General features: G+C 54.2%; 5 protein-coding genes across 5 annotated transcripts; 3 read left to right on the top strand and 2 right to left on the bottom strand.

The window, feature by feature from the left end:
- Positions 1-57: 57 nt before the first annotated feature.
- On the bottom strand, positions 58-2,014 carry EV422DRAFT_48501 (hinge domain of cleavage stimulation factor subunit 2-domain-containing protein). Its single transcript, XM_053067362.1, has 8 exons — positions 1,898-2,014; positions 1,536-1,658; positions 1,080-1,438; positions 885-1,004; positions 570-816; positions 455-477; positions 292-375; positions 58-221 (listed from the first exon to the last, which is right to left on the bottom strand). Exons 1-8 carry the CDS (start codon positions 1,926-1,928, stop codon positions 195-197), a joined length of 1,014 nt encoding a protein of 337 aa, XP_052925624.1. The 5' UTR covers positions 1,929-2,014; the 3' UTR covers positions 58-194.
- A 49-nt stretch (positions 2,015-2,063) lies between these two features.
- On the top strand, positions 2,064-4,788 carry EV422DRAFT_48350 (lariat debranching enzyme, C-terminal domain-containing protein). Its single transcript, XM_053067342.1, has 8 exons — positions 2,064-2,305; positions 2,451-2,608; positions 2,689-2,810; positions 2,877-2,962; positions 3,021-3,128; positions 3,187-3,720; positions 3,790-3,929; positions 3,996-4,788. The coding sequence occupies exons 1-8, from the start codon at positions 2,183-2,185 to the stop codon at positions 4,639-4,641; spliced, it is 1,917 nt and encodes a 638-aa protein (XP_052925623.1). The 5' UTR covers positions 2,064-2,182; the 3' UTR covers positions 4,642-4,788.
- Positions 4,789-7,803: 3,015 nt separating this feature from the next.
- On the top strand, positions 7,804-11,880 carry EV422DRAFT_48298 (uncharacterized protein). Its single transcript, XM_053067331.1, has 4 exons — positions 7,804-8,042; positions 8,120-9,335; positions 9,409-9,655; positions 9,730-11,880. Exons 2-4 carry the CDS (start codon positions 8,193-8,195, stop codon positions 11,796-11,798), a joined length of 3,459 nt encoding a protein of 1,152 aa, XP_052925622.1. The 5' UTR covers positions 7,804-8,042; positions 8,120-8,192; the 3' UTR covers positions 11,799-11,880.
- On the top strand, positions 11,881-12,310 carry EV422DRAFT_48295 (uncharacterized protein). The gene has a single exon (XM_053067330.1). It carries the CDS (start codon positions 11,963-11,965, stop codon positions 12,200-12,202), a length of 240 nt encoding a protein of 79 aa, XP_052925621.1. The 5' UTR covers positions 11,881-11,962; the 3' UTR covers positions 12,203-12,310.
- Positions 12,147-13,226, bottom strand: EV422DRAFT_528639 (P-loop containing nucleoside triphosphate hydrolase protein). The gene is made up of 5 exons (XM_053070294.1): positions 13,099-13,226; positions 12,934-13,013; positions 12,730-12,849; positions 12,386-12,646; positions 12,147-12,310 (listed from the first exon to the last, which is right to left on the bottom strand). The coding sequence occupies exons 1-5, from the start codon at positions 13,145-13,147 to the stop codon at positions 12,209-12,211; spliced, it is 612 nt and encodes a 203-aa protein (XP_052925620.1). The 5' UTR covers positions 13,148-13,226; the 3' UTR covers positions 12,147-12,208.
- Positions 13,227-14,306: the final 1,080 nt, after the last annotated feature.

The following is a 14,306-nucleotide window of genomic DNA, read 5'->3' as shown; positions in this document are numbered from 1 at the left end:
CTAGAGAACGCATCAAGTGGCTTTTGAGCTGCGACAGATATATATAGTGACGCCCTATATACAAGCTTCAGGCTATATGTGCTACCTAATATACTCCCTCTGCGGACCCCAATACCGTCGACCTACGGAACAGCGCCATATAGTTGCCGCGGATATGTTTCGCTCCAGAGCCATGGGGCTACGGCGGGGATAACCTATTGTGGGCCGAGAATCTGTGTCCTCTGCAAAGTGTCCTCGAGTTGTGAGTTCTAATATGTTCGAATCTAAAACCCCTCGACTTCAGCAACCTACCAGGAGCGTGATTTTCTCCCTCTGATCGGCCGGTAAGGCTTGCAGTTGGTCTGGCGTAAGGTTGAGGAGTTGTAGGAGGACTTGCTGGAAGTTGTACGAGGAGGCAAAGAAATGGTCAGCTATGAATGTTCTTCTCATGGGAAAGCAGTAGCGGGGAATTTACCTTTTGTTGTTCTTGTACCATATCTGCAATCACAAACGTGTCGAGGGTAGTCAGTTAGGCACCACGATCAAAGCATAACTCCCATGCCTTTCGAACGAGGTTCATGTCAACATACCAATCGGCCCCGCCCCACCCATCGGTTGCTGGTTCGGCAGTCCCAAGCCCGCAGGCAGCCCAGCGGGTATACCCAATGGTCTCCCAAACTGCTGTTGCGGTTGTTGCTGTGGTATTGGGGCCGCCGTCAGGCCCTGGATGAACGCCGCGGGGTTCATCATGGGTGGTATTGATGGTGGGATGCCCAGTTGTTGGGGAGGTGGCACGCCTTGCATTTGGGGGGTGATGGCTTGGGTTTGCAGGATGCGCTGTAAGAGGGTGGATGAGATGATCAGAGAGCATCAATCAAGGTCATGGATACTTGGTCGGCTGTTACCTGCATGATAGCGGGATCCACAACATTCATAACAAGCAGTGCCTGGAATAGCGCATATGAGAGTTGCGGGTTTTCCATGAGCAATGCCTGAACTTGGTCAGGGTTGCTTTGGACATGCAGCTGTGATATACAAGAGAACGTCAGCTTCATGTTCAGGGTGTCAGGGGCAGCTGTCGCGGCGTCCGGCCCACCAACCTTCATCTGCGCAAGAACCTCTAGCATCTGTTCCGGGGGATATGACGCCAGTATCTTATTGATCACATCCGTCGCTGGCGGCCCCGCGGCGACGGGCGCGGGCACCGGCGTGTTATGTGGGGGAGTGTTCATGTTTTGTTGACCATACATCTGCTGGGGAAGTTGCTGCTGCTGTGGCGGTGGCGGTTGTTGATGTTGTTGATATGATTGGGGTGCGGATTGCGGCCCTTGTCCAGGGCCTCCGTTTCCACCAGGTCCGGGATCCTCCTTATCGCTCTCGGCAAAGTCTATCCGCAACTGTCTCCCGTTAACATCGTAATTGTTGAGGTTTCGTACCGCACTCGCCGCCGTCTCCGCATCTGTAAATGGGTGTGTTTTCCACGCTCAGAAACTTTCCCAGTTCTCGACGTGGTTGCCGCTCCGCTCTCCATCTGGGCCGTAGTGGACTACACATACCTTGGAAGGTACAGAAGCCATATCCCTTCGGCTTCCCCGTATCCCTATCGAACACCAGCCGGAACGATACAACAGGCCCAACTTCCTTGAATATATCGATGAGTTGCGTTTCGGTCAAGTCGTCTGTTATGGCGAAGTTTCGTTCAATACACGGTCTCCAAGGAGCCTCATATTCCAGCCAATATCCGGACCCGCTCAATCTCGCCCGGTATAGGGAAGGCGGCTAAACTGCGGTGATACGCCAATGCTTTTGACAACTTACATGGGATGTTCCCGACTGTGAACAGAAGGCACAGGTAAGCGACAATTAGGCCAACTTTGCGAAGTAGACCACTCAAACTGGCAAGAAACAGAACACTTACCGAAGACGACACGGGTGGGCCTGCCTGACATATTGTAAAGGCCGTTCTTTGGGAGCAACTGCAGAAGAGTCTGTTGGCCGATGCCTGGCGGGTTGTGGTGGCAATTGCGAAGTTGCGGGAAAGAGCGAAAACGCGTCGGAGGGGAGTCGCAGAAGCCCCGAGAGGACTTTCACTCTCGCTCGGCAACCACTCCTGAAAACCTGCCTGAAAACCGGGCTCGAGCCACTACGACACATACGGTGGAAGAGGCTTCAGGAGCATAGGGAGCGAAGGACAAGCTAAACCATGCGCATAGCGATAGAGGGCTGCTGCCACGGCGAGCTCGACCGCATCTATGCCTCCTTGAAGTACCTGCAACGGACAGAAAACATCACCATAGATCTGCTCTTGATATGTGGTGACTTTCAGGTATGTGTTGGGGAAGGACGGCAAACAGGCACTGTGTGAGAAGGCGAGGGTGTATTCCCTTGTGACATAGTGCACCGCCGCTTGAACAGTTGGGGCTTTGCAGAAAGAGGGCAATTCTCATACGACCTTTTCTTCTCGTTTGCAGTCCATTCGAAACCAGGGTGATCTTGGCTCACTAGCATGCCCTGACCGATACCGGACGATAGGCAACTTCTCGGAGTACTATGCTGGAAAGAAGAAGGCACCAATACCCACCGTATTCATTGGCGGGAACCATGAAGCGTCCAATTATCTTTGGGAGCTGTGAGTAGACGGACCGGACGAGGGCTGGTGCTTCATTTAGAAGCGATGAGGACTGATGACGGGTCTTACTACACTCGCAGATACCACGGAGGTTGGGTGGCGGAGAACATCTACTACATGGGCTTTGCTGGGGTTGTCAATTTCGGCGGGCTGAGGATAGGAGGGTTGTCGGGAATCTACAAGAAGCATGACTATGATTCCGGTGAGCAGCGGCGGTCAGATTAAGACGCAGACTTTCAGTACGAGAGTTCTGACACAGCTTCGTTAGGGTACTACGAGACACAGCCTTTCAACGAGTCTCATTGTCGATCGGTGTATCATGTCCGCAAGTACAACGTCTATCGATTGGCGCAGGTGAGATACTAGACACCAGCGGGGCTTTCAGAGAAATGGCAACTGAATGATTGAGCAGATCAAACGACCGTTGGACATCATGCTGACACATGATTGGCCGCGTGGAATCGCTTTCCATGGCAACACCCGGGCGCTGCTGCAAGTGAAGCCGTTCTTGGCAGGGGAGGTGAGGCACCCTTGACATCTCCCAATCAGACATTTTCTAAACTAGTCTCATTTGACAGATCAATACAAACACATTGGGAAGCTATCCGAACGAGTTCCTGCTGAAGCGCTTGAAGCCCTCTTATTGGTTCAGCGCGCACCTGCACGTCAAGTTTGCCGCTGTTCACAAACACGATTCTGCCGTGGAGCTGCCACACGCTGCAGGCAGTGAGGCTGCAATGGGAGCTACAGCCGCTGGCCTTGGGTTGGAAAACCCGGATGAGATCGCAATTACCAGCGACATGGAGGAGGACGTGGACAAACCCGAGGCGCAGGCAGATCCTCCTGCTGCGGTGGGCACGGAGACCGCGGAGGGGAACGGCAGTGTTGGTGAAGGGAATGCCGAGGCAACGGGTGATGCCGCTGTTGAGGTGGCGACGGGCACCCCAATGGTTGAGGTCCCCGCTGAAGTCGAGTCGACCTCGCAGCCCACGGTACCTACTGCGAACCCCGTCGAGTCAGAAGCCAACAAAGCCACTCCCGACACATCCAAAGCGAGATACACAAAGTTCCTGGCTCTGGATAAATGCCTGCCCAGTCGCGATTTCTTGCAGGTGAGGTTACATGTTGTAGTTCAAGTTCCAAGAGGCATCATAGCTCATCTAATATACAAAACTCCGCAGATCATTGACATCCCAGAAGCCACCGGACCGTTGGAACTCACATATGACGAAGAATGGCTGGCCATAATGCGTGCCACACACGACCTCTTCAGTCTTTCAAGGGACCAGAAGAAAGTACCCGCGGATGACGAGATTGCCAAGTATGTTTCCCGTTCTTCTCACACATCGCACACCAAACCCGCTCACTCACACCTCCCGCTCCACAGCCGCATAGCCACCGAACTAGCCTGGGTCCAATCCAACATCTCGTCCAAGCCCAACGGCCTCCTCATCCCCCACAACTTTGTCCAAACCGCACCCGCACACAAAGGCAAACCAGACCCGCCCGGCAAAGCTCCCAAAGTCTCGCGCGTCCGTGGAGGCAACCCTTACATCAATCCGCAAACCGTCGCCCTGTGTGAGTTCCTCGGCGTGCAGAACTACATCAACCCCAATGGACTTGCACCGGGGACGTGGGATCCGGCACTGGGACCCCCGCCCCCGTCTCCTGGGAAGGGCCAGCAGCAGCATGACGCGCCGATCCGACGGGTGAAGTTGGACCTTCCCGATCCCGTGTCGACCGAAACCGAGACCCCTCCGGTGACAGATGAGACGCACGGTGAAGCATCGGTCGAGCATGATACCGCTACTCATACAGCTGCGGCTGAGGAAGAGGAAAACGCAGAGAGCGCCGAGCGTACCGACCGCGATCGAACGCGGACTACGACGGTGGAGGAGGCCCTGTTGGGCTTTTATGTGGATCATCAGGGTGACCGTGCGCATGCGGATGGGCAGGAAGGCGACCATGCTGATGCGGATGCGCAGGAGGGTGGAGATGATGGGCAGGAGCAGGCAGATGAAGCGCACGAGTGAACAAATTCAGTTTAATAGGCTTTGCTGTAGGGTGTTTCTCGTTTGTATATATGTAGTTTCTTCATGGGATCGCAGATGTATGCCCGAGGTAAACGATAGAATACTACTGCAGCTATATTGACGAGTAGGAGCCAATGGTGCGCAACACATATATTGTACGCATGAGGAAAAAAGACTTTGAACTACACGCCTCCTTATGACATTTCTTCCAAGATCCGCCAGCTCCTCCCTTCATTGCCTTTCACCTCCGTGGCAGCTCCTCGCCAGCACCATCTTCTCCCTCATCCTGACCCCCGTACAGTCTCAACTCCGACACCACCCCATTACTTCGTCGCCAGTCCTCAACCTCACTAATAGGCATCACAAACGCCAACCCACAGCGTATACACGCGGACACTACTGCGAGGGGATTATATCGCGACATTGGGCGGAGTACAGTAACCGGAATGTCTTCAAAAGTGCTCGGAAAGCTGGACACGGCCGCGGTTATAGGAAGGATGAACAAGGAGATAATTCCCAACGTCTAAGAGTTGACGGGAAAATATGGGAAGAGCGAGCTGACTAAGACGTTTTACGACAGACCTCCTGCGGGATCACCCGCGACAAAAGCAAAGTTGATGTCGGCTTCCGCGCTATAAGCTTGATCGCCGCATGTGGAGGGAGCGCATGGCATTCGTCTTCCATCATATTTGATCGCAAGGACGTTCGTTATACTTTTGGTTCTGAGAAACAGGAATGGCTGGGGCGTGTTGAACTTGGATCCGTCTTGCAGGGTCCTGTTGGAGTGTGCAAGCTGCTCTTTGTTACGTTCTACGGGTGCGAAGAAAGTGGGCAGAGGTGGACAAGTGTCGGACGCGTTGTTAGGGAACCGTGCCCTAACCCTAGCCCGAACCCTAACCCGAACCCGAACCCGAACCCTAACCCGAATCCTAACCCTAACCGTGCCCTCACGTGCCCATATATTAGTTGCATAACCCTACTCTTTGTGGTCGGACTTCGTCCTTGTGAACTACGTTTTCTAGAACTACACGTTGAATACATTTAAAGGCTAAGGTTTGCACACAACTGTCGTGTGACTAGCTGTAAACTTTCCGATGAAGTCATGATGCGATTATGATTATGAGGGGATGTGTAAAGAGAAGCATCGTCAGCAGCGGTGAATTTCCCCACTTCCCTTGACCACTTGCCGCAACCCATCGGGATCGCCCATTCCATAATGAGACTTGTTTGGTGTTCTGAAGGAAAGTTCAGAAACTCGTTGTTGGGACGGATTCCGCTTTCCGACTTGCCGAACCTTGAAGCTTACTCTTATTTCCAACGCAGGGCCCAGTTAGTGATTCTGACATCTACTTTCGCTCCTCGAACCCAATCTCGATGCCAGCGATGATCCATCACCGCATAGCTGCGTCAGTTCTGGGCGCCGAGCCCAAAAGTCCGCAAACAAAAGCAGCTGACAGTCACATGGGGGTATGTTGTTCTGCACGGTTCCCCTTCCCGCGCGTCATGCCGTGAATGCTTACCTCGCATACGCGCGAGTTTCTTTGCAATCCGCCTTGCACCAGAGCCAAGAATCAAGTGTCGACTGACACCCAAGGACCGAGCATTATGGGTTTTGGGTGCCTCCCATAGGAGGCGGCTGGGTATTTCCCGTCTTATAAAGAAGAAGGAATGTGGGGAAAGGGACGAAGAAAAACACTTTTTTTCATGTTTGTCAACGGACTTCTCTTTTGGTATACAAGATCCTGCACCCACCATCGTAGCCTTGGAACCGCCAAGGCAATAATAAGGTAGGGAGAAACGCCAAGCACGCGGCAGGGTGGGGTTGGTTGGGGGGCAATACTGTGGGATTATGGGCACGCGCAATGGCAGCGAGAGATCGTCACGGGGTCACATCTCGGCGTCAATTTGGAGAGGGGAGAAAAGGACTTTCGGACAAACGCATCTTCCCACGCCCTATCCGACAACCCAACACAACTCACCACAACCCCCCTTTGGGACAGCAAAGGCTGATAGCATCCCACCTCACAGCAGCTAACAGCCCCTCTTCCGCTGTGCAGGCTGGCTATCACTCAAGCTCTCGGCCGCCTCTGAGCGCTCTCTCTCGGCAAGCGAACGATAAATAACTGTTCGGTAAGTCAATGGGGTTGTGGACTTTCCCACCCTATGGTTCAGACGTTGGAGGCCGTCAACGGGTACGAGACTCCATATATCTCGCCTCGTCTCGGCATGTACGGGAGGTCGAGATCGGCCATGCTCAATGTCGGCGCGGTTTGGGCAATTCTCCCAGGCGACATCTTGGTGCATGTCACTTCGCTGACGTGGCAGTTGCACTCCGACGGTGATGACAACGCTCTGCGCACGAGACACGGGATAATCGACAGCGCGAATCTCGTCGGCGTCGGGGACTTCCCTGGTGGCACATCATCATATGGCATGAGAGGGATTTGTGGGACGGGACAAGACATCCCGCACACCTGCTCAAGGGGTGGTTCAGAACAGACAGCGAGCACTAAGGACTTGTTGTCGGAACCGCGGGCAAGGAGACGGCTGGGGAACTCGTGAACGTGATGGAGGGGGATGCGCATGGCCACTGCGGCCGTTGTGCTTGACATGAGTGCTGTGTCTAAACACAGGCTCTCCGGGCATCGCATGTCTTGGCAATCCTCATCGAACGTCAGAGTCTGTGGAGACCCCGCCAGTTGGTTATTCTGCCGCCAAAGTGTTCATCACACGACTGTTTAACGGGGACAATCAGACTATCTCTGAAAGCCGCGAGTGTCGGGCCCCCCACCCCATCACCAGCAGACATTGCACAAATCGAACTCAAATTCCCATCCCACCTCCTTCTCCTTTCCCACATTAGATATATACTTCCCTTCATATTTCGCAGATCTCACCGCATACCCTAACGTTCTCGCCACTACTGGTCGGGGGCTCCAACGACGCTCGATTCATCCGGTTGCATCATTCAAGAACGTTCTTCCGATCATACTCGCTCTGCCCGCTATACCCAGTCATCACATCGACGCTGATCAAGATTTCCGGGACGACGAAATCGTGCCGTCAAACGTGTTCCGTCGAGTTCGGCCCCATATAGGCTCGCAGGCCGTCGGCTCACCCTCTTGCTGAACCTCTGGACATTCCCACAAACATTTTTGGTACAGTCGCAAAGCTCAAACATATTCGCCTCATCCAACGTGCTTGCAAGACTTACACGCGAAACTCCATATCCTCCCCTTTCTCCTGTTCCAAGTTTATGAGCATCGTTAGGTCTAGTAGAACTTTCATTGCGCAGGAGAAGGCGCTGAGCTAATATCAGCCACTGCTGAAGAAGAAGTCCCGTCCGCGCGCCACCGACCGTTCCGACGACTGACCTGCTCGAACATCTTCTACTGTCCAAGGTACGTGTCATTGTTGGAATTGTTTCTCTTTATTGAGTTCCCGTCGTTGAACATGCACCAATCTTTCCCATTTCCAGTTTCGTCTCAAGTTACTACCTGTCATACCCTCGTACGGATAGTAGAGGAAACAAATTGTCCGGTGCTACCTAAATGCTGCCACGGATATTGGAGGTTGTACCACCGTCGTCGTTGACATCTCCCTTGCCCACATCAACCGGCGGCACGAGCGCAGATGGTAACACCGACACCGCCACCCCCAACAAACCTAGCTTTTTCGCAAATGAGGTGCTCATGAAACCATCGATGGGCGCCTCGTCGCTACTCACCGCCGATGCCGAGAAGAGGCTGTCTGTCCCGCTCGGGGTGAACATGTCCGGATCGACGCCTGTCGCTGGCCCACTGACTACATGTGCGCCCGGTGGCGTGCCGGTATCGGCTGCGACACATGCGGTGAGGCGAGCGGCGGGATCTCTTTCGCGGGCAACCATCATGGGCGCCAAAAGAATCGTTTCAGATACCGATGCGCATCTGGCCTCTGCAGCAGAAACGGCAATGAACTTCTTCCCTGGAGCTGCGTTGTCGCGACCATCACAGACTTCCACTCCAAAGACTCCCGCCAATGACAACACGTCAACATCTTCCGAAACGACCTCATCCCCGTCAATCGACCCATCACCTTACCCACCATCACATACAAGAAACACCACCCCACTCCCAGTGTCCATCTCCACAACCACCCTCTCATCCAAATCCAAACTCGGCTTCACCGGAATCGGCAGCGACTCTGGCATCATCAAGCGCACAAACGCCCGTTCCCGCGTCTCATTAGACGGCGAGTTCACCGTCTTCTGCGAGGATTACAGCGTACCCTTGTTCGACAACTCGGGCTATTTGCCCATGGACCGCGAATGCACTCGCACGGTATTTGCTAAAGGTGCCGAGGCGGCCAAAGGCGCCATTCTGCTCGTCCCCGGATTCGCGTCCAATCGTCAGATGTTCCATCTCGGCGGCGGGCTGGGTAAGTCCGGCCCTTCGTTTTCGGAGTTTCTGGCGCAGCGGGATTACGACGTGTTTTCGGTGGATTTGAGGGGCACGGCGGAGTCGCTGGCGCTGGGTGCGAAACGGCCGGCTAGCATGAAGGAATATGTGGAGGTGGACATCCCGAGCGCGTTGAGCACCATCAAGCGGATTGGGGGATATTCCAAGGTGTATTTGATTGGACATAGCATGGGTGGAGCACTATCGTGTGCTGTTGCCGGACTGTATCCGGATGATGTCGCGGGTGTCATTCACGTAAGTACTCGGACCTTAGTGCATGTGACACACATAATCTTCTGCTGACATCCTCTTTCTCCGCGACTTCCAGCTGGCGGGCTTGTATCACTACACGCTTCCTGGCCTAAGCGAAGCCATCGATCTGTACAAAGCCTTCTGTCCAGGACCCATCAAAGCCCTCGTCCGCGGCTCAACAGAGTTGGCGGTCCGCTCCGTCTCTGCCGTCGTATCGCCAATCGTACACGGAGTGTCGTATGTCATCGGAGGCAACGCTGCTGGCGACTATCGCACTCAGAGGCCGGCGCTGCCGCCACCGCCGCGGTTGAACGGACTCAGTCGTAAGTTTAAATGCCTCATTGGTTGCTTGTCCGTACCTTAACTGGCTATGGCTTATCGTTCACGTCATCTCCAGCAGCAACCCCCTTACCTCCGCCCAAACAGCCCGCCATCCTCGAGTACGCACGCCAGTTCCTCACGCATCTCAAACGCCAGCCCATCCCCGTTCGCTCCTGGATATCCTCCCTTATCTTTCTTCGGCGATTTGTACCCGGGCGCGTCGAAAAAGCCATCATGAACGCCGTCTACCCAAGTCCGTGGGTCCCCAACTCCGTCGAAGACCCATGGGGTCTCATGAAAGCCAGCGTGGAAAGCCCGAGCGTGGGGATCTACTTGAGCATCGCGCAGATGGCCATCCACCATGAATTCTACAACGATTGGGTGAGCAATAGCACCGATTTGAGGGCCGAGGCTGCGGAGGGTGAGATATTGGCGGGCGATCAGGCCGTGGGTAAAGATGGGGATGAGAGCTCGCAGTTGAAGTTGCCGCCGGCGCCGAGTACCACGCGGACCTCATCCACTGCGTCGACAACCTCGTGCTCCAGCACCGGCTCTCAGCCGAAAAGGAGAGCAAAGTCTGCAGATGCGTCTTCGTCCTCATCGTCGAACAGCGATTCCAAGCAGTCGGAAAGCGCAGCCCACATGAACGAGCTCACCCCCTACTTAGAAAAGTTTGAAAAGCTCGCTCACCTCCCGCTATTCTTCTGCTATGCGAACGCCGACGGTGTCATCCGGATGAAAGATTCCTTGATCGGCTACGAGCGCAGTGGAAGTCTTTGGAAAGAGGTCATCCGCTACGAAGACGGCGACGTGCTCAAGTCTGCTCCCGTCGGAGTCAGCGAGGTTGGTGGTGCAAAGGCACCGGGCGCGGCTCCCGCAGCGAAGAAGTTCTACACAGGCGCGGGTGACGAGCCTTTGACAGATAAACAGGACATTGGGAATACCGCGGAAGATACCCAGCGTCTTCGGGGGACGATCGTCGGGGGACTGAAAGAAAGCATGGAAGACGCTGTGCATGTGCTGCTTACTGGGGATGATCCGGTGGTGCATCGGTCGCCAAATGTGAGCGCCAACCCGACCCCGCTTGCTTCGCCGTCTGTAGAGCATATGGCAACGATTGACCCGATGCAGCAACATTCCGGCCAACCGAGTATGAAGCACCGCGGCGGGCATAGTCATTCGCATGCCCATGGGCACTCTCACAAGCTGTCGGCACATTCGTCATTGTCGCATCACAACACATCTGCTGGAAAGGCAGTGGGATCCATGCCGCAGCCAGCTAGCTACGCCGCTGTGGCATCGGCTGCCGACGCGCCGGAGGGCCATGCCGAAGCCGAACCGGCAGGACCTGCTACAAGTTTGCTACCGCCCGAGGAGCTGTGCGGTGCTTACAAAATGCGAGCCTCACCGTCCAACTTGTCCCTTGCTAGCACGAATAGCACGGGGTCGAATCAGGAGCGCACTAGGACGACCAGTGGGAGTAAAAAGGGCACGGTGCGCTTCTCCCCTCGAGTCGTCGAGCCATCCGCCGGAGCGCACATTTCATGGGCCGGCGCGCCGTTCCCCATAACGGGTTCGGCGATACCAACTTCCGATACCCATCCGCCACTACCCACCCCTACAAAGCCAAACGCCGACATCACCCCCAAAAACCCATCAGAAGCGCGATCACCACCACCAATCGACCTCGAACGTCCCCGCCCACCCCTCAAATCCTTCTCCTCAACATCGCTCTTCACCCTCCCTCTAAAACCAAGATCCCACCACCACCACCCCCGCCCCGCAATCCCATCCTCCTTCACCCGCGCCTCCTCCGAACTCTCCCACTCCCGTGCCGCCTCCGCAAATCCATCCTCTTCTAACCGCAAACCCGCCACCCCGCTCCCCTCCGGCCAATCCCCCCTCGCCACCTCCTCCTCGGAATTCCCCCCGCCCCCGTCAATGACTCCCACGGCCTCAGGCTCCGGAACAAAGCCCACCTTCCCGATGTCGTACTCGATCGACCCGGGCACGTCGTATGGACATATCGATATCCTTGGCGGCGTGCATGCTGAGCGTATGTGGGAACGCATCGGGGAGTGGCTGGATTTGACGAGTGGACGAGAGCGCGAGTGGAGGTTTTGGAGACGGTATAGCGCCAAGTAGATTCAATTGGAGGAGACAGACACCATCCGTCCGCGCAGAACGAACATTGGAGCAGCACGCATGCTTTACGATTTCAGCTTGGCGAACCCCCATCTGTTTTTTGTTGCAATACGTCTTTGCCCTTCGGATAGACAGCCACCCCAAATTTGTTCTTGCATCTATAAATGCCTTTCGGTTCTACATCTCCCCTTCTAGTTAGTACCCTCTGTGACATTTTTGGCTTTCTGTTCGTTGCCCCTCTGTGCTTTTTACTACCCTTACCCGAGTTCGAGCCCGCATTCCCATTCTTTCTGTTTTGTCGTAGCTTGATCTACCCTTTCAATGCTATGGTTGTCGAGAAACATTGGTGGATCGTATTGCAATGCGGATATTTTACTTATATGCATGGGTTGATGTTGATCTGATCTGATCTACGCAGCGAACCTCACAAGACTCTTGACAACCCCCTCGAACTGCTCGTGGAAGGCCGCGGAGAGAAAATAGAAGGGTGCATCTACGTCTGTGTTTGTTGCCTGCATTTGAAAATATAAAGATGAGAAGACCCCTCCCATAATCTTGAGATCCCCAAAAATCAAGACAACACTCACAGCCGAACACTCCATATAAGCCAACCCAAACCCCCTCGCCGCCTCCTCCCCCTGCTTCCGGCTCACAACGCGTCGCAACGTCTGGTCGGTCTTGGTTGCCACCACGACACCCGTGATCTCCCTATTCGTTGTTGTTGTGGGCGTTTTGCCGGATATGTGCTTGATGCGCTGTTGGGCGAGGTGGATCCATTTGGGGAGCGCTTTGAAGGAGTCAAGGGAAGTTACGTCGTAGACGAGGACGAAGGTTGTGGCGGATTCGATCTGCGGGAAGGGGGAGGGATGGTGGGATTCGAGGAAAGGGTAGGGAACGGATAGGTATACGGAGGGGTGGGTTGTGCACGTACATAGCGGGGCCACATTTCCTGAAAGGCATCATGCCCGCCGACATCGTGGATGAAGAGCTCCACGGAAACGTCCGTGTCAGGGATGTTGACGACTTTGACGCACACATCGCAGTGGATTGTCTGAGAAATTTTCGGGTGAGTATCCGATCGGGTGTCAACCAAGACAGCGATATCCTGTTTCTTTCGCTCCCTGTTTGAACACACCATGGCGTACGTCTTAGGATACTGCGACCCATCCGAGTGAAACATCTGCACGAGTGCGCTTTTCCCTGAGCCGGGGTTGCCTGGTTGCATTTGCATTTGGTAATGTCAGCAATATTCCGACGAGTGTGATTGATGTACATGGAAAGTCTTCACTCACTCACTCACCGAGAACGACGCATTTGGAGCGCAGGACGACTTTATTTGCTAATGTCATGATGGTGGTGGTTATGCGTTGCGTGAGGGTAAGCACCTCGATGCCAAGGTCTCTCTGGTCTCGACTTCGCGTGAATGACCGCATTACGACAGCGCGCTAGCTGCGGCATTTCGCGTTGCTCATTGAGAACGCGTTTCCACCACTGGCTTTTTTCAGGACATGGGATTTTTGAGGACATGGGCGAGCACTGGCATCCTTCAGTCTACCCCGCATCGCACACACGTACAGTATGGTGTTCGAGCAGCAATCTTGTACTCCGCCGGATGGATCGGGACCATACAAGCTGGAGTAGACCTCAAACCTCATCTTCACTGCGTCGGGATGTCCGATGCTCGCGTTCTTTGGAATGCGACGATGATCGAAGGATGGAGCTGGAATCGGTGTCTCGGAGGGTGCGCATATTTCCATATTACCTTCAGATTTGCTGCTCGAACAGAGCCTGCTTCTGATGCCGATTTTGTAAAATGTTTGGAAGAAGCCGGTTGTCCTGCAAATATGGCAACCTCCAGATCCAGTTCGAGCAGCTGGAGCATAAGAAGAGACAAGACTGCCCCATTAAGGGAGATTCGCGGATGTGGTTCTATGTCTATGTGTATATATATAGTGGGAGGAGTCGGGTGAAGGCCATCCAAGGGGAAAAGCATTGCCCGAGTCCCGCCACGTACATCAGACTTATTAAAGCCTGCGCAACGCAATGGAAACAAAAAGGACACCAAAAGATATCTTGAAAGACATAGCATTGGCCGCAGGTCTTATAGTCATTCTCCCCTATTTCCATCGTTCTATGCAGTCTGGCGATACCGACGTATCTAAGTATATATATATATATATGTTTGCTCTACTTTGAACAATTTCGATGCGTTCATGGAGCTTGTGAAACCGGATCTTCCAAGGATGATGGTGCGCCCGGGCTGGGAGTGGCTAGCAACGGGGAGTTCGGGCTGAAAGTAGGGTATCCAAAACCAGACCATGTACGGCCGGACAGGCAGACAGCTGACCTGTACGAATACGTGCACTGCAACTCATATGTAGAGCACAGCTGCCGCTATCGCTTGGCAATGAATCGCACTCTGATCTCTGCATAAGCTTCTTCCTGGTGATTATATCTAATCTATCTGGTGCCTATATATACGCTTTTTATCATCGTGATGAGTGGGAA

This window comes from Fimicolochytrium jonesii, assembly GCF_025526975.1.
Source record: "Fimicolochytrium jonesii strain JEL569 chromosome Unknown EV422scaffold_11, whole genome shotgun sequence".
NCBI lineage: Eukaryota > Fungi > Chytridiomycota > Chytridiomycetes > Spizellomycetales > Powellomycetaceae > Fimicolochytrium > Fimicolochytrium jonesii.
The sequence above is the reverse complement of the archived record's forward strand: the minus strand, read 5'-3'. Positions and strand labels throughout refer to the sequence as shown.